The 16,479-nt window shown below is 50.8% G+C and overlaps 2 protein-coding genes and 1 long non-coding RNA gene across 5 annotated transcripts in view; 2 read left to right on the top strand and 1 right to left on the bottom strand.

The window, feature by feature from the left end:
* The first annotated feature begins 1,417 nt into the window (after positions 1-1,417).
* LOC110478584 (gastrin-releasing peptide) lies at positions 1,418-5,675 on the top strand. The gene is made up of 3 exons (XM_021545325.4): positions 1,418-1,709; positions 1,948-2,198; positions 5,279-5,675. The coding sequence occupies exons 1-3, from the start codon at positions 1,571-1,573 to the stop codon at positions 5,330-5,332; spliced, it is 444 nt and encodes a 147-aa protein (XP_021401000.1). The 5' UTR covers positions 1,418-1,570; the 3' UTR covers positions 5,333-5,675.
* A 617-nt stretch (positions 5,676-6,292) lies between these two features.
* Positions 6,293-16,479, top strand: part of LOC110478589 (uncharacterized) — a 33,290-nt gene continuing 23,103 nt past the window's right edge. The window contains exons 1-3 of one of the 3 annotated variants that reach the window (XR_014952644.1): positions 6,293-6,363; positions 7,722-7,895; positions 8,660-8,856. This is a non-coding gene — a long non-coding RNA (uncharacterized LOC110478589). Of the gene's footprint in view, positions 6,364-6,466; positions 6,517-6,655; positions 6,758-7,721; positions 7,896-8,659; positions 8,857-16,479 lie in introns of those variants that run through there. The other 2 variants (XR_014952646.1, XR_014952645.1) reach the window with 2 other exon arrangements.
* Positions 10,681-12,990, bottom strand: LOC146763242 (retinal homeobox protein Rx2-like). The gene is made up of 3 exons (XM_085571245.1): positions 12,417-12,990; positions 12,065-12,294; positions 10,681-11,521 (listed from the first exon to the last, which is right to left on the bottom strand). The coding sequence occupies exons 1-3, from the start codon at positions 12,682-12,684 to the stop codon at positions 11,069-11,071; spliced, it is 951 nt and encodes a 316-aa protein (XP_085427371.1). The 5' UTR covers positions 12,685-12,990; the 3' UTR covers positions 10,681-11,068.

Raw genomic sequence — 16,479 nt, forward strand, 5'->3', positions numbered from 1 at the left:
CTGAGAAGGGTAGTAAGAATTAGAATAAATCCTTATGAACAAGTGAATAAATAATAAAGGCATAGTACATATACAATCCTACATACAAGAAAGGTTTATTTGCTTGCATGGTATTTTCAGTACAAGAGACTTGGGACTGAGTAAGAATTCATGTTTGGGTGGTTTTGGTTTTTGTTCTCTGAAATGGACAATTTCCTGAATTTTTAAATTTCCTGCCTTGGTTGCCCCAAATGATTAGGAGTTTCTCTGGATTGCAATATTTTATTTGATCGGCTGTCACTCAGAACAGAGCACATGTTGGTAGCTGTACTGCAGGCTGCACAGTGCAACTTGAGGCATGAAAATACTATTGTGAATTAAGCATGAATGCATAATTAATAACCAAAAGAAAAGAATGAATCACATTAATCAGTAAAATAAGATGAAACAAACTGTGACTAAACAAGGGAACAATTTGGCTCAATACAGCAGGATACACGATTGATTTCAAAAGGAGAACTTCAAAACAAAAGAGTTTGCCTGGAAATTATGTTAATTCATATCCGTGTGAGTTTCCAGTAGGGATAGTTCAGTTCCAGTCATGTGGGGCTAGCTGGAGGAGCTGGCAGGTTCCTTAGAGTCAGCTCTGCTCTCTGTGTATCCCAGCTCCTGCCATAGGTCTGTAGACAGCAAAATTATCTCATAAACTGCACACATTACACGTGGCTTCATCCTGTCTCTGCTGTTCTCCTGGGTGACAAACAGGCACATCAGGACTTTATGTCCCATCGCTGCTCACACACCTTCACTTCAGTGAAACCACTTTGTGTTCCACTTCAGGGCTTTTCCAGGGATGTACTGCCTCTTTTCCCTGCACTGCCTCTTTAGGCTGGAATTATTTTCATCCATTTACTACAAAGTTGGCCAGTTCCAGGTGCCTCAGGGGCTTCAAAGTTTACAGGGTCCCTGTGCAGGGAAAGCAGAAAGTCCTGTAAATGCGCTTCTATTTACTGTCACTTGTGGCAGGAAATTTAGGTGATACTGGAAAATAAAATAAGCTCTTTGCACCAGATTTTCATTCCCAGCGAGGGACAGCGAGCCCCTTTGCCCCAGGTGCAGCCGCATCGAAGCCCGCACGGTGCGGTTCCGCGGGGCGGGGGTGACGTCGCCCCCTGCAGCCCCCGGGTGCCCTCCGCGGCCGTTGCCGCCCTCAGGAGCTCCGGTGCCCGGGCGCTGCCGGCAGCGCTGCCCGAGGTGTCCGGGCCGCCGTCAGCACCGACTCCCGGCGGACGCAGAGGGGGAGCACGAACCTGTGGGACGCGCCCGTGTTGCGAAGGGAAACGAGAGGGAGAGCGTCCCCCCCCCGGCCCGGGCCGCGCCCCGGGGCCGGCACCGCCTCAGCTCCCCCCGCGGGCGCCGGCGGGGCGGGAGCGGCCCCGTGAGGAGGCGTCAGGCGCGGGGGCTCCGCTCGCGCCGGGCCCGGCTCCGGATAAATGGGGGCCGGTGGCGGCGGCGCTTCGGAGCCTTGACGGAGCCGGAGCGGAGCGGAGCGCGGCTCGGGCAGCACCGGCAGCACCCGCAGCAGGGCACGATGCGGGGCGGGCGGCCCGCGGCGCTGCCGCTGCTGGCGCTGGCGCTGCTGACGGCGCAGGGCGGAGCGGCGCCCCTGCAGCCCGGCGGGACCCCCGCGCTCACCAAGATCTACCCCCGCGGCAGCCACTGGGCTGTGGGTAAGTGCGGCTTAACTCCTACAAAGGCACTGGAACGCAAGGTTCCTGCGTCCCGTGTCGAGGCAGGGTAAGTCTAAAACCTCGGCTTCTCCATCCACTTTTATTCCATCAAATCTTACCAAGAGCTTCTCTCTCTCTATCTCCAGACAAAGTGCTTGGTAATCGCTGCCCCTTTCTCAGCCACGTTTTCTCTGACAGTGTTTTGGTTAATTTTGTGCTACTTTAATTGTTGTTGCAGGACATTTAATGGGGAAAAAAAGCACTGGAGATTTTCCTTATGGTTTTGAAGAAGAAAACAAGACACCATTTTCAGCATTACCTGACAATATCAAGCAGCTGGAAGAGTATCTGCAGTGGGAAGAAATCTCAAAATATTTGCTAAGGCTGCTGGAAAGGAATGAAAATAAAAGTGGTCACTTCTCAAAAGGAGGGCTCCCCTGGTATACCAGGAACACCTGGGAGACAGATGACAATAGCAGTTGGAAACATGTAAGTAAGATAAAACCTGTAAAGATATTCCATGTGTCCAGTTTTTGGTTTACAGTAGCATATCAGCTTCCTCTAACTGGTGGATTGTCCAGAAAAGCAGCACAAACACATCTCATGTATTAGACATTCAGTACTAGTACTGCAAGACTCTGCTCTAGATTACTGATTGTCACTCACCAATTGTATTTTTGGTGACTTCATTTGCTAGTGGGCATAAACACAGCATGCATTCAGCGGATTTTAGTGCCTGGGTTCCCTTCAAGCTGCTTGGCTGGGCCATTCTTTTCTTTGTGCTTAGGTGATCACATCAGCAGCACATACTGCCCAGTAAAGCCAAACTAGTGTGAAAAACAAGTGTGAGGGCAGGAGGAACCACATCACATTGACCACCCCCTTCCAGCACCATTCAGGATGTTCTGCCTTGGGCTAAGTAAAGCCAGAGGGCTGCAGAATTTTCTCTGGTCCCAGCTTTATCCCTTTTTTTTTTGCCTTTTCTCCAGCCCATGGTGCTGGCTATCGCTGCGTTTGCTAAAGGAGTCTGGGGCTACTGATACGCTGCCCCTTCTCATCCCTCAAGTTAATGTTCTTCTTAGTGCTGTTGCACAAGACAACAAGGTTTTAGAATAGATTAATCCCTATTGTTTTAGGAAATCCTATAAAATACTCAGGGAAGGATAACAGTGAGGTTTTACAGAAAGTTATTGGGGTCTAATGTAAATCGCAGGATCCACAAGAAAATTCCTTTCCTTATAATACCTCAGGCACAGTCATGGTGATAAAGCTGCAGAATCCTTTTGGGTGACAATGAAATAGAACAAAAATATTAATATGCCCCCTTAAAGACATCAATGGGAAGAATTTTTACTTCCCGTATTCTACTGCAATATGATGTCATTAATATTCCTGGGCTAAATTCAGCCTGGTTTCCCTCCTGAAATCCTGGTGCAATCAAATCAGTGAATATTTAGGCTTTTATTGGAATGTGGGTAAAAAAAATCACCCTTTAAATTAAGCTGTGATTTAAGTCTCTCACACCAGTGATATGAATGCTGTCCATAGGTTTCTTTTTGGCTGTAGCTTTATGATAGTGATACATCACAGTAACTGATTATGAATACTATCTAAAAGATAAACTATTTATTCCATCTTCAGTTCTGCAGTGTGCAGCTTTGTAATCAAATTAAATGAACAAATTCCATTATTTAATGTAAAGAGGGAAATGTTCTGACTTCTAAAAGTATTTGTCAATAAATCCTACTTGTGAAGGCTGCAAGTTGCCTCTGGCAATTTGAATCATATCCATATGTGTATACTTTCACTGCAAATTAACATCTGCATTTCTGTGGTCAGACATCGAACATCCTCATGGAATAATGAGGTTATTGCCTAAAGTATACAGATTTTTGCAAGGATTTCTGCAAGGATTAGTAAAAAAAGCTCATGTTTTTCCTGTGACTAAGATAGAGGACAACTTGCACAACCTCATTTGATGTCCATCACTGAACAGTTTCTTTGTCTCTACCCTGAAGTAAAATCTAATGAAAATAGCTGTAGCTGTATTTTCCTGCTGTCGGACACAAATATCTGATGATACACAGCCTAGACAGGATATGATGTCCTGTTTTTCCCTTGGCTTCAAGAAAGCGCCTGAAATTTAAGGTATTTCTGAGATCTTCCTTCTAGATGAAGAAAACATGAAGATCAAAAGGAATGTGCTTTACTCTTTTGAGAGCAGGGATAGTTTCCTAAACATTTCAATAATAAGAATTATTTTTAATTTTAAAGTTATTTTGAACAGAAGATGCCTTATTTATAAAGGTGGAACTCTGATATACGGAATGAGACATTCATGTGCATAGTGGTACAAATGCATAACTGGTCTTTGGGGGTTGATTGTGTAGGTTTGTCAGGATGTGAGGCGTTTCGGGTGCACAGACTTTGGTTAGGCGACACCTTGGCATAAGGTGCTGCTGTACCACAGCTGTGGAAGGTGTCCATACAGAGGAGAGGATTACCAGGTACAGGAAGCTGAGGATAATGGCACAGTGCATGCAGAAAATTTGTTCTTGGTATGAAATACTTTTCCAGGCCTAGTTCACGTGAGTTTGGAGCAGAAACTTTTTATAGGAGGAACCAGACACCTGATTTGCAGCGGGTTACTGTTCCCTGTGCAGTGGCCTGTTGGACTGAGATACTAAATGTGAACAAAAGAAGGTAAATAATGAGCCCTGCTGCCAGCTTCTGTAATTCCCATGCACTGACAGAGATGCCAACCACGAGGAGCCTGCCTGCAGCCATGTGCTCCACCTGCTGCACACACCCAAGACTGGCTGTGTTTGGAACAGACAGACTCCGAGAACTTTGTTTCATGAATGCTTTCAAATTTAGCTGACTTAATTTAAAATCTGAATTTTAAATTTAAGATCAGGAAGCCCTAAAGCTAGAAGTAAATACACATAAGTACCTCAGGTAACTCAATTCAGCGTCTCTCTTATTAGCCCAAATCATCTAGTGCATCACCACTGATGCTCACTCTGGGCTGTACATCTCTTAAGAAGAAAAGAATTCTTTCTAAAGAACTCGCTCAGAGGAGGGAAATGGCTGTAACACACAAAGAGTCAAAAAAATGGAAGAGGTGAACCCAGTACTTATTGGGCTTGTGGTTTGGGATGGTGCACCTGTGTTATTTTGTTTTCAGTTAATACCTTGCCTGCTCTTTATTCTGGGAATAAATTACAGCAAATCTCTCCTGCAAGTTGGACTAAGTGCAAAAGTAAGTTGGAAAATAAACTTTAAATTGTTTCTATTAGTTGGCTTTTTCACACTAATGAGACAGGGTATAAATGAGATGGCACACAGAATTATTTGGGAGAATGACTTTCCTCCTACTTTGGCAGTTAGTTATTACACTAACCAAGACAAATGGGATCTGTTTTGGAAAGATTATTAGGAATATGTTTGTTATGTGAATGCACAGAGCAGTTATCTATTAGGTTTATTAACTTATAGAAGGTTTATTATCTTAGTGAATTACTTTTTTCAGGACTGGTCTATAAATAATATATTTTTCTTTTTATTAGATGATGGACTATCTGCTTCAAGTTGTGAATATGAAAGAGAGCACTCCAAGCTGAAAGAAAATCACTAAATCATAAGGAAATTGAATACTTTCTGTAAGAGACTATATTTCACAAGCACTTGATTGTGTCAGATAATCAACATGGTTACTTTTCTGTACACAAGAATTCCTTTGTGTAAAGTATTTAAATACACACTTGTATGGTTCAGTAAGGACTAAATCCTCTACTTCATTTTCAAGATTGCATTTTCTCATTTGAATGGCTTTGAGATATATATATATAATTGTCACGGAAGGGTCTTCCAATTAATTATATTACTTACCTATCAAATAATTTCTTCCCTTAGTTTGAAACTACATGACATTGCAACATTCGCAATAAATAGTACCAAGGAAAAGGCGGAGTTTATGCTTTTATTTGAGTTAAGCAGTGAAATTCGCTGTGTAAAGGCCAGTAGCAAAGACCACTGCCTTCCCCGGGACAGGGCGTGTGTTGTACTTTCAGCCGCTCTGCCGGGACCCTCCGTGCCCCGTGTGTGCCCGGGAGATGACGCTGCCCCGCAGCCCCCGGCGCGCTGCCGGCAGCTCCGCTATGCCCGGAGGCGAAACTCGACCGGGACGGGCCGCGACCTCCTGCTCCCGCCGCCTCCGGCAGGCGGCGCCCTCGGCCCGGCCGTGAGGGGAGCGCTGCGGTGAGCCCCGGGACGGGCCGAACCCCGGCCGTGAGGGGAGCGCTGCGGTGAGCCCCGGGACGGGTCGAGGCCGAGTCCCGGCCGTGAGGGGAGCGCTCCGGTGAGCCCCTAGACGGGTCGAGGCTGAACCCCGGCCGTGAGGGGAGCGCTCCGGTGAGCCCCGGGACGGACCGAGGCCGAGTCCCGGCCGTGAGGGGAGCGCTGCGGTGAGCCCCGGGACGGGCCGAGTCCCGGCCGTGAGGGGAGCGCTGCGGTGAGCCCCGGGACGGGCCGAGTCCCGGCCGTGAGGGGAGCGCTCCGGTGAGCCCCGGGACGGGCCGAGTCCCGGCCGTGAGGGGAGCGCTGCGGTGAGCCCCGGGACGGGCCGAGTCCCGGCCGTGAGGGGAGCGCTCCGGTGAGCCCCGGGACGGGTCGAGGCTGAACCCCGGCCGTGAGGGGAGCGCTCCGGTGAGCCCCTAGACGGGTCGAGGCTGAACCCCGGCCGTGAGGGGAGCGCTCCGGTGAGCCCCGGGACGGGTCGAGTCCCGGCCGTGAGGGGAGCGCTCCGGTGAGCCCCGGGACGGGTCGAGGCTGAACCCCGGCCGTGAGGGGAGCGCTCCGGTGAGCCCCGGGACGGGCCGAACCCCGGCCGTGAGGGGAGCGCTGCGGTGAGCCCCGGGACGGGCCGAACCCCGGCCGTGAGGGGAGCGCTCCGGTGAGCCCCGGGACGGACCGAACCCCGGCCGTGAGGGGAGCGCTGCGGTGAGCCCCGGGACGGGCCGAACCCCGGCCGTGAGGGGAGCGCTCCGGTGAGCCCCGGGACGGACCGAGGCCGAACCCCGGCCGTGAGGGGGGCGCTCCGGTGAGCCCCGGGACGGACCGGCCGAGGCCGAGGCGCGGCTGTGCAGGGTGTCCCGGTGCGCTGCGGTGCCAGGTGAGCCCCGTGGCTTCGGCTGTTTGCCGTAACTCAGTCGCAGCCCTCTGCCCGGCTCTGCAATCCCAATCTTTATGGGGCAGAAGTGTCATATGACACAGGGATGACTGCCAAATACCAGCTTGTTTTGACATAATACCTTGGCAGAACATAGAGACGCTCAGAGAGGAGACACAGTATTAATTCTACTAGAGAGACTGGTACTGTCAGCGTCCTGGTCTAACGAGCTTTTGGTTTCACGCCTTTTTTTTTTTGTTTTTGTTTTTGTGGGTTTGTTTGTTTATTTGTCTGGTTTGGTTTGGTTTTTTGTTTGTTTTTTTGTTGTTTGGGGGGTTGTTTGTTTGTTTTGGGCTTTTTGGTTGTTTGGTAGGGTTTTTTTGTTTCGTTGTTTGGTTGGGGTTTTTTTGTTTTTGTTTTGTTCCACTATTTTCTCCAATGCTAGCATTTTGTGGGTGGGTACTCTGTGGCTGACAAACTACTGATGAAAGTCCCAAGGTTTATAATAGCGACAAAGGAGGAGGACTGACTGCATAGAAGACAAAAGCTGCAGTACTGTAGCTGAAGGGAGCCCCGTTGAAGTAATGTCTGTTGGACTTCATAGTACGTCCCTAGAAATGAGGAAAGGTGTAACAAGGAGCTTTGAAAAGCTACTTGAGATACTGCAATAGTAAGAAACTGAATGTCCATAATTGAAATGCCTGTCAGATGTAGCCAGGGCAGATGGAAACAAGACTGTTTAACTTTCTGCGCAAAAGAAGGGAATAGTATTGCCCTCAACCACAGCAGCTAGTAACAGAAATTCAAACTATGGCTGAGCAATGTGTATTTTCATGTCACAGGGGCTGTGAGATACCGTGGCAGTAGCACACACAACAGCCAGCCCACTGCTCCAGAGGGAATGACAGCTTCCAAGCCATCCAGCAGGGACTAAGGGTCCCTTCTTCACACAGAGACAGTCCTGCTCCATCGAGAAGCCAAAGAGCTGAACCTCAAGTTAAAATTAAAGAGCTCAGGTATCTGCTAGTTTTCTTGAATATTGACAGGATTTTGAGCAGGGATGGAGAGAAGGGAAGACCAGAATATACTCTTGAGAACAAATTCCATCATGACATTTTCCTCATAACTACTCATTCTCTGGCAGTCTTTTATCTGTATTATTCTTCCTTATAACTTCAGGTGCTGAAAAGAAGTCAAGTATGGACACTAAAAATACTATGTTGCTAATACAGTTTAAGCAAAAGAAGAAACAGACCACTCAGAAGGCCATGCTAATAGCCTTAGCAAAGTTAAAGAAGTGGTTAAGGATCTAGATGATTTAATCCAGTTTTAAGAAAAGCTTTTACAGTGAGCAATTAGATGCTGTTTAAGGAATTAATCGCTAATGGGTCATTAACTCTGACTGGTATTGTACAGTTAACAAGCCGAGGCAGGATTATTAGACTCAGCACCCAATTAAGGAGGAGAAGATATTTACAACAAAATGAACAAATGGGCTTTTAAAATGGAATGGAACAATTTGAAAGAAAGTGTAGGAACACAGAAAACTAGACAGACTAGAAGAAAGATGTGTTTGCATATGCCTCTGTCTCTTTATTTGTCCACTTATGTGTAGCTAGTAAAATACTCATTTTTAGCAATAAACTCACAGTTTTCCTTGAAGGACATGAGTGCACAAAGTCAATCCACTTACAGGGCTCACCTGTACAAAGTATAAGAAAGACCTGTTCAAGATGCCAATAAAGGAACAACCACCATATCTTGCCATAATCTTTATTAGTTTGCAGGTGCTGAATCAGGACCTTATTAAAAGTGAGCAGGCGTCTTCAGCTGCTACTTCTGCTGCCCTGTCATTGTGGTTGTATCTACTCCCAGTCTTTGACTATCTCAAGTAACCAAGCCTCAGCACTGGTGACAGCTGATCAGGAATTAGAGGGCTTCTTTCCAGCGGCTCTACAGGATACAGAAGAAATGTAGGTAAGAGAAAAGGGGGGGTAGTAATGCCAAAATATGGCATTAAGCACTATTGAAATCCTGCGGAGTTGCCTTATTAACCATGAGCAATAAGCACAGGTGAGAACTTTAGAGTAGCAATTTAATGTGCTTACCTGCACATTAAAACATAGGGTTTTCAGCTTCAGAGCCACAGCTGGACTGCAGCCAAGTAATGACAAGTGAGATTGTTTCTACCCTGAGAAGGAAAAGTGTGCAGAGCCTGTGCAGTCACTCATTAGTGTGTGTCTCTTGCTGACACAAACCAGGCCATGCAGGCACTTCTCAAGCACACCAAGAGAAATCCTTCTCTTGCAGTCACCAAAAATGCCATGCCTTCTTGCAACTGGTGATGCAAGCAAAGCTCACATGTGAAAGGACCACTAGAATAAGACCTAAAAATGGAAGCAATATGATTTTTGTTCTCCTCTTTTACCTGAGTAAGTTACTAGAAGTTAGCAAACTACCTCCCTGGTCCTGACAGAAATGGCAGTTCTCTTCCTGGCAACACTTCCTCTCTCTGCTAAGGAAGCAAAGAGATGTGTGCTGGGAAGGGTGGGCACCACCACAAATGCACACACAGTAGAACTGTCAAGATGAGAGCCCAGCAGGACAGTCTTCCCCAGCAGAGCTTCATTCCCCCCCAGATTCAGGGTGGACTACTTACTTGGCTTCCCTTCATGTCCTGGACCAGCACAGCTCAGGGGAGGGAAGCTGGAAGTCCTGAACACAGTGTGTGCTCTGGTCCAGAGAGGCAGGTTGGATCTGCAGGGAGGCTGGGGACAGAGGAAAAGGCGTTTGAAAACAACAGGGATTCCTATTATCTGTAAAAGAAGCTCTCCATACAATAGATGGGGCTGCTGTGGAGAAGGCTATGAAGGGATGTTTAGAAACTGCTGTCTGAGGTTAAAAAGCTCTCTGAAGTGAAGCTGAACAAGGCTGACATACTTGTTTCTGACAGGACTCTTAAAATACACGCACAGATTGTGAAAATATAATTAGATGCCGGCCTTTGTCTGGCCACAATGAGTGGGAAATGGTGAAAGGAGAGGTCTCCCAGTCTGCACTGAATCATCCCCAGGACACAATGAGGGCACTTGTGCATCCTTCTCTCTTCTCTAATGAGAAACATTAATTGCCACAACCTCCCAAGTGTGTAGAGCACCCCATAACCAACAGAGGAGAAGGAGTGTTTCATTACAGCTTCTCAGCCCTATTACAGGCAGTAACCGAGATAATGAAAAATAAAGATGCCGCAGTTTTAGTTTGGGCAGCCTGGCGATGGGCACTGTGTGGGTAGGGGAGCAGGCATGGCTCAGCTCTGTGTCAGCCTCCAGGGGCTGTCCTGGGCAGCCAGAGCAGGCAGGATGAGCCTGCCAGGCCCCAGCCCAGTGTTAGTGCCTAACCAGAGACCATCTGTCTCTCCCTCTGGGCAGCTTGGCTGCAGGGGGCAGGAGCCCTGGGGGTCCTGCCATTCCCCTTCTTTGCAGAGGCAAGAACTGTCACTGATTGTGGCCTGCAGAGCCCACATGAGCCTGGCACTACTCCACAAGGGCAATTGTGGAAGTGGTCTACCTGGCCCAAGAACTGCAAGGGCTCCAGACCCTCTGTGCCCACTCCTATCTGGGCACACTCTCCATCATGGGGATGCAGGCCCCAGTGCCACAGCCAGCTTGGACAGGGTTCTGCTGATGGAGTACAGAGAAGAGCCCACAGCCAAGCATCTCCCACCCCTCTGTGCATCACATGGAGGAGAGGGTCCAGCCCAAGATGCCCATTTGGGTTCAGAAACATGATACACAGCCTCCATGCAGATGGTGCCATTTAATGGTGTAAAAGTAGAACCCCCTTCCTGCAGTCCCCTCAGTACAGCAGTCCTGAGCTCCCAGCCACTTTATATGGCTCTTTGCCCTACTATAGCTTTTATTGCAACTAAAGCATCCAGCCAAGGAGGGAGAGCAAAAGAGATTGTTTTTCCTAAGCTATGATCAGGCCCCTAACTCTTCAGGGGTTGTGGAAAAGGGAATCAAAAGGACCACAAAATACAAAAGCAAGTCAAGGCATAGGGGAAAGGCTAGTTAAGGGACAGCCCTCCTGTGCCTGGTCATCCGCGGCAGCTGAGGCAGGGTAAGGGTGTCCCTTGGGCATTCTGGAATGCACCTTCCCCATGGCTTTCTCCCAGGTGCTGAGAGGGAGTTCAGATTGTCTGCCAGGGCTTGCCAATGGACTGGATATGCTCCTTGGCCTTCAGCCGCAGGGCGGCAATGCTGGTGTTGCGTGGATCTGCCTCATCCAAAGGGAACTTGTCCACAAAGTTGGCCCCACACTGATAAGGCGGCGGTGGCCCCATGGCCCCCAGGGGCTGCAGCGCATGGGTCACTGCCGGAGAGTTCAGGAAGGGTGGTGGTGTATAGCTGCTGGGCAGGCTCTGTGGCGAGGCCACAAAGCCAGGCAGGGTCTGCAGGGCTGTGCTGCTGGGCACGGGTGGGCTGAGCCATGTCTCCAGGGGTAGACTGCTGCTCAGAGGACCCATGGGTGTTGCCTGCGGCGAGCGGTTGAACGAGAGGATGGGCGAGTCCTGCAGCTTCATGGAGGTCACTTCTAGTTTCTCCTGCCGCCTCCACTTAGCTCTTCTGTTCTGAAACCAAACCTGCAAGCAGAGCTGTATCAGCCAGGCCCTAGGCAGTGGAAAGAGGCTCACCTCTGCAGCCATGCACGCAAAACAGAGTGAGGGAAAACACGCCTTGCTGTACCGGGGCAGAAGGGAATTTGGGGGGCTCGGGCATTCCTCCACGATCTGCAACCCTACGCCCGGTGGAAAGCAGTCCCGGTGGAGCTGGCCCGCCCATCCACCCGCCACTGCCCTGGCACACAGCACATTCAGCAGCCCCGGGCTGGGACACGCCACTCAAAGGGCAGCAGCACCGACGACGCGGCTGCCCGACGCAGGTCTGCCCCGAGCCCCGCGCTGTCCCGCCGGCCGGGCCGGCTCGTGGCTGTGCGGCAGCCGCGCCCAGCGCTCCAGCAGGGCCCCGAGTGTGGCCGGAGCCCTGCTGCAGTCACGGGCCTGCGCGCCGCACCGGGCCTGCTCCGGTCGCCGGGACCACGGGGCTGCACCGAAGCGCGTTGGGCTGGACCGTGTGTAGCTTCCCGGCGCCGGGGGCCGTCGGGGCTGGGCCGGGCCGGGCGTTACCTGGACGCGGACTTCGGGCAGATTGACCTTTATGGCCAGCTCCTCGCGGCTGTACACGTCGGGATAGTGGGACTTCTCAAAGGCACGCTCCAACTCGTGAAGCTGGTACGTGGTGAAGGTGGTGCGGTTTCGCCTGTGTTTCTTCTTGGGCTGTTCCTCTTCCGACGGCTTCTCCTCGCCGCTGCTGCCAGCGGGCAACTCGGGGCTGGCGCTGCCGGGACAGTACGGTTCTGCGAGGGGAAGACGGGGGGGGGTCACCGGCAGGATCTCACCGCGGGGCTTGCCCGGGGCGTAGGGGAGCAGCGCCCACCCGTCCGCCCCCCAGTACCCGGCATTCGTCTACAACGCTCACCTTGGAAGCGCTCAGCGCGGCCCTGGGGCTCGGGCGGCGGCTGCTCTCCGAGCATCTTGGGCAGGCAATGCCGGGGCCCCCGCCGGTCTGCCTCCTTGGCGCTGCCGTCGGGCGGGAAGGCGCCCAGCAGCCCGTCTTCCTTGGTGAACCCCAGGATAGCCTCGATGCTGTGAAGCCTCGACGGGTTTCCCCCGGGGCTCCGCGCCGCCGGGCCGGCCAGCGAGAATGCGCCCTCGGCCATGGCGAGCGGGGCGCCGGGCGGGTGCATGAGGCGGCCGGCCCGGGGCTCCGCCGCGGCTCTGCAGTCTTACCCGGCCTCAGGGCGGCGCGGGCAAGTCTGGCACGGTGTCGCCGGGCGGGCTGGCCTCCTTGGGGCGGGGGAGGAGTGCCAGGGGGCGGTAGGCGAGAGGGAAGGCGAGGCCCCCGCACATCTTCGGCATGGAGGGGGAGGCAGGGCATCTCCCGGCCCCCGCCGGCCGCCCCGCCCCTCCCCACCGGCTGCGGCCCCGGCTCCGGCTGCGGCCCCGGCCCCAGACGGCGCCGGGCGATGCCATCCGGGGCCCCCGAGGCGGGGCGGGGCGGCCCCAGCTGCAGGCGGGGGCTGGCCCAGGCCGAGCGCCGCGGTCGGAGCCCCTGGGCAGCGCTGTCGAAAACGGTGGTGGGACGGGCGGCGAGAGGCGTGCCGGGGACGGGGGGACAGACCCGGGACGGCGGGAATCGCGGCAGCCGCTGCCGGGGCGCGGTAAAGGGGACTCAGTGAACAGGACGGGAAGGGAAGGGGCGGGAGTCCGGGGGTGCTGGGTCGGAGTACAGCGGGTCCCCGGCACGGCCCTGCGCTGTTCGGCGGCTCTCGGAGCCTCGCCGCGTTTCTCTTGTCCGACGGCTGCAGTCCATATCCCTCCCACACGGTTTGTAGGTGCGTCGGTTTCACGGCGGGAGCTCGAAAGCTGCCCTGCGGGACGATCCGCGACTCCGGCTCGACTCAGGGGCACTGGGGTAAACGACGCTGCGCTGGTGCTCTGCGGGACACTCGCCCTGCGCCCGGTTGTCTCCAAAGGCATTTCAAAGACAGGTGCTTCCGGGCAGGATAGACGCAGGAGGTGGGCTCAGCCTTTCAGATTTCACAAACCCGAGGAAGCTCTAAGCAATATTTGCGAGGAAGTTCAAGTACGCTGCTATGGGACAGAGCTTGTGATTCTGTGACCCTGTACTCCACGGTGCGCGTGGGGCTTGGGGGGGGGGGGGGGGGGTGGGTAGCAGGCAGGGCATGGCTTCATGGGGGATGCACAAAATGTTTTTGGAGGTGAGGCAGGGAGCCAAATCCCACGCATTTCTCTTAGTACTTGGCTTGGTGGCAGACGTTGACCCACCACAGGACCAACCAGGTAACAGCGTCACGTCTCCTGAACCAATCTTTCCCCTGCTTTTGTTTTTCTGTCACTTTCACACTAGCACTTCCCAGTTCCTCTGAGGCACCAGATACCTTTTGTCCCAGCTTGTTTACGTGAGCAAACTCAGTAACATCCAGAGTGGTTTTCAGTCTACACTTAGCTTTGAAGATGTTTCCATTTGAAGCCCGAGGAGAGTGTATGTGAAAAAACACCACTGCTACTGCTCGTTCTTCCAGCTACATTAACTAGTCTAATAAGTATAACCTCTCTCAATACATATGCATTTTTAAAAAATTCTCCTTCTGCCCCAACAGGCTCCATATCATGTAGATTTTTTCAGAGGAATCACTTCAAAGATTGGCAGTACTTGTTTCTGCCAGTGTCCACACTTTTTGCAGGTTTATGTTCTGATGTCCCGAAGTAAATTTCTTTTAGGAGTGCATGGCTTTTCCTAGCTCTAGGTGAGGTTTGCTTTCACTGACTGCTTGGGGGTTGGTTTGAGGCTGAAAGAACTCAGGCATCCATTTGCACAGAGACGAGGCCAACAGAAGAGACAAGAAAAGGTTAATGTGCCTTTTGTGGACACTATAAAAAGCCAGTCAATACCATTGTAGGGACATTGGAGGGTACTCAAAGCAATCAGCCAGGGACCATTATGTTCCTTTAATCTACATGTGTGTTTCCCAGGAACTCTATTAGTGAAAATGAATGAACTGTGCAATATCCCTAATTTCTTCTAATTTGAAACTGGGGATTTACAACATTCAAAATCAGCACAAAACACACCTGTCCCTCTAGAAGTCCTGGGCAAAATTAGGAATCAGTTTTGCTTGTTGTAGTTAAGAAAGATAGGAATAGGAGATGAGGGAGCAAACCACTTTAGTCAGTGACATAAGGGGCATTGGATCCTAGCACAGATGCTGCTTTTGGGGTACTTGTCAAAGTTGTCAGTTACAGAGTCGATACTCGATTTTTTTGCTGTTAATCACAATATGAAGGCAGAAAAAAAAGCCTTCCAGCCCTGAAGCATGGTGCTTGAGTCCTACACAGGACACAAGAGACCTTCCTCCCTGACAGAGAAGGCTCCTCTTTCCTCAGCAGTAGAATATTCCACTTGTGTTTTCCATGTGGAGCTACATTTGTCACTGTAGCATCCTTCTTGCGGGTGAGTGGAATTGTTGAGAGAGGAAGCCACTCCCTTGATCCCAGTTTGAAAAAATACCTGGAAAAAACCCCATAACAGTGTAGGCAGAGCAGAGAGAGCTCTGACTCTTCCAGCTATAGATCTGTCTTTTCTCTCTTCCCATGATTCAGGCACAGACTGTGTGACATGCATGAGGTGTTACAGTACTCCAGGGGGGGAAAAAGTCTAATGGTTCCTCTGATTACACAGAGGGTTTAGATAGGCAAAGAATGGTAACTGAACTTTTCCCTTTGGGTCTGATGTCCTGGTTGTCAGTTGAATCACTTGCAGCCTCTGGGAGATGTATCGTATTAGTATGAAGCCTCAGAAACTGATCCTGTGGTACATCCCAGCTTTGCAAAGACCATTGACCTTTGCAAACTTGTAGGGGCAACCAGAATCAAATTTGAGAGTATTTGTTAGGGGATGAAACAGGCAGGGTTTGTTACTTGCCTTTCCAAAGGTTACCCCCATTCCATCACCTTTTTATTTTTTTGCAATGCATTATTAAAATTTCTGCTGAAGTTACACTTGGAAAGTAACAGAAGTTCTCAAGATTAACAATTTGTAAAGTGCAGTAGTCTGCTGTACCTCCTTCCTGTACATGTATAGTGAAGACTAAAGGGAAATGGTTTGCATCCTGTAGTCTCTGTTGAGACATACTCAACAGTGGACGTGGACGTGGTTTCACACAATGAAATCAGCACCATAAAATGCCACAGGTTCCTCCTTCCTTTTCTCCTGCCTTTTCTTTATGTCCAGGTGAAATAATTACTGCCTTGCAGAGCAGAGATTTGCAGCTGAAGTCACACTGCAGGAGAGACATCACTCTCCAGACCAAAGATGTGCAGCAGGGAAGACCTCCCTGAAAGATAAATGGGGCTTCCAAGGTCAGACTGCAAATCAACAGGAGGGAAGCAAGGAAAAGGAGGGAATATTCACCTAGAAGGAACCTGCACCCTCCTGCAGTTTTCATGCTCTGTATCATCCAGCATCCAGATTGTTAAAAACAACCAGAAAAAAGGAATTTCTCCTCCCAAAAATTCCACCTAAGTGTGCAGTTTCAGAACCTTCTTGAAAGCATTATGCATGAGGAAGCTGCTGTCTCCTCCTGTCAGTGTTGCTCACACTTCCATTGTTTTTCTGCTGAGACTTTGCTTGATCTGTCCAGGAGAATCAATCAGCTGTTTTCTCCACCTCCCAGAGTCCTGTCTGGCACCCAGGAGTTGCACAGAGATCTTCTTGTCCTGCTGTCTGTCCAGGCTGTAGGTATGGAATAGGCTCTGGGAGCCAGGCAGCCCTTTCTGGTGGAAGCACCATGGACTGGGTGTGAGCGTGCTGGCATTTAGGCTTGCCATGCTTACAGGGAAGGAGGGGAGATTCATGCTATAAGGCTATATTAACACAATCCTTCTTTACTTGTTTTCCAATTAGCCTAATTGAATTCGGTTTGCTTAAGAGTGGGCACTAGAGACATTTATCTTGATGG

Source organism: Lonchura striata, chromosome W (genome assembly GCF_050655825.1).
Source record: "Lonchura striata isolate lonStrDom1 chromosome W, ASM5065582v1, whole genome shotgun sequence".
Taxonomy (NCBI): domain Eukaryota; kingdom Metazoa; phylum Chordata; class Aves; order Passeriformes; family Estrildidae; genus Lonchura; species Lonchura striata.

What these genes read in the sequence shown, in the direction of transcription:
- LOC146763242 (XM_085571245.1), bottom strand. Translation starts at nt 12,684, where the DNA reads ATGCACCCGCCCGGCGCCCCGCTCGCCATGGCCGAGGGCGCATTCTCG. An exon ending in CCGCGCTGAGCGCTTCCAAG is followed by an intron (nt 12,295 to 12,416) that starts GTGAGCGTTGTA and finishes TTCCCCTCGCAG; the next exon opens with AACCGTACTGTCCCGGCAGC. An exon ending in TGCCCGAAGTCCGCGTCCAG is followed by an intron (nt 11,522 to 12,064) that starts GTAACGCCCGGC and finishes CTCTGCTTGCAG; the next exon opens with GTTTGGTTTCAGAACAGAAG.
- LOC110478584 (XM_021545325.4), top strand. Translation starts at nt 1,571, where the DNA reads ATGCGGGGCGGGCGGCCCGCGGCGCTGCCGCTGCTGGCGCTGGCGCTG. An exon ending in CGGCAGCCACTGGGCTGTGG is followed by an intron (nt 1,710 to 1,947) that starts GTAAGTGCGGCT and finishes TTGTTGTTGCAG; the next exon opens with GACATTTAATGGGGAAAAAA. An exon ending in ACAATAGCAGTTGGAAACAT is followed by an intron (nt 2,199 to 5,278) that starts GTAAGTAAGATA and finishes TCTTTTTATTAG; the next exon opens with ATGATGGACTATCTGCTTCA.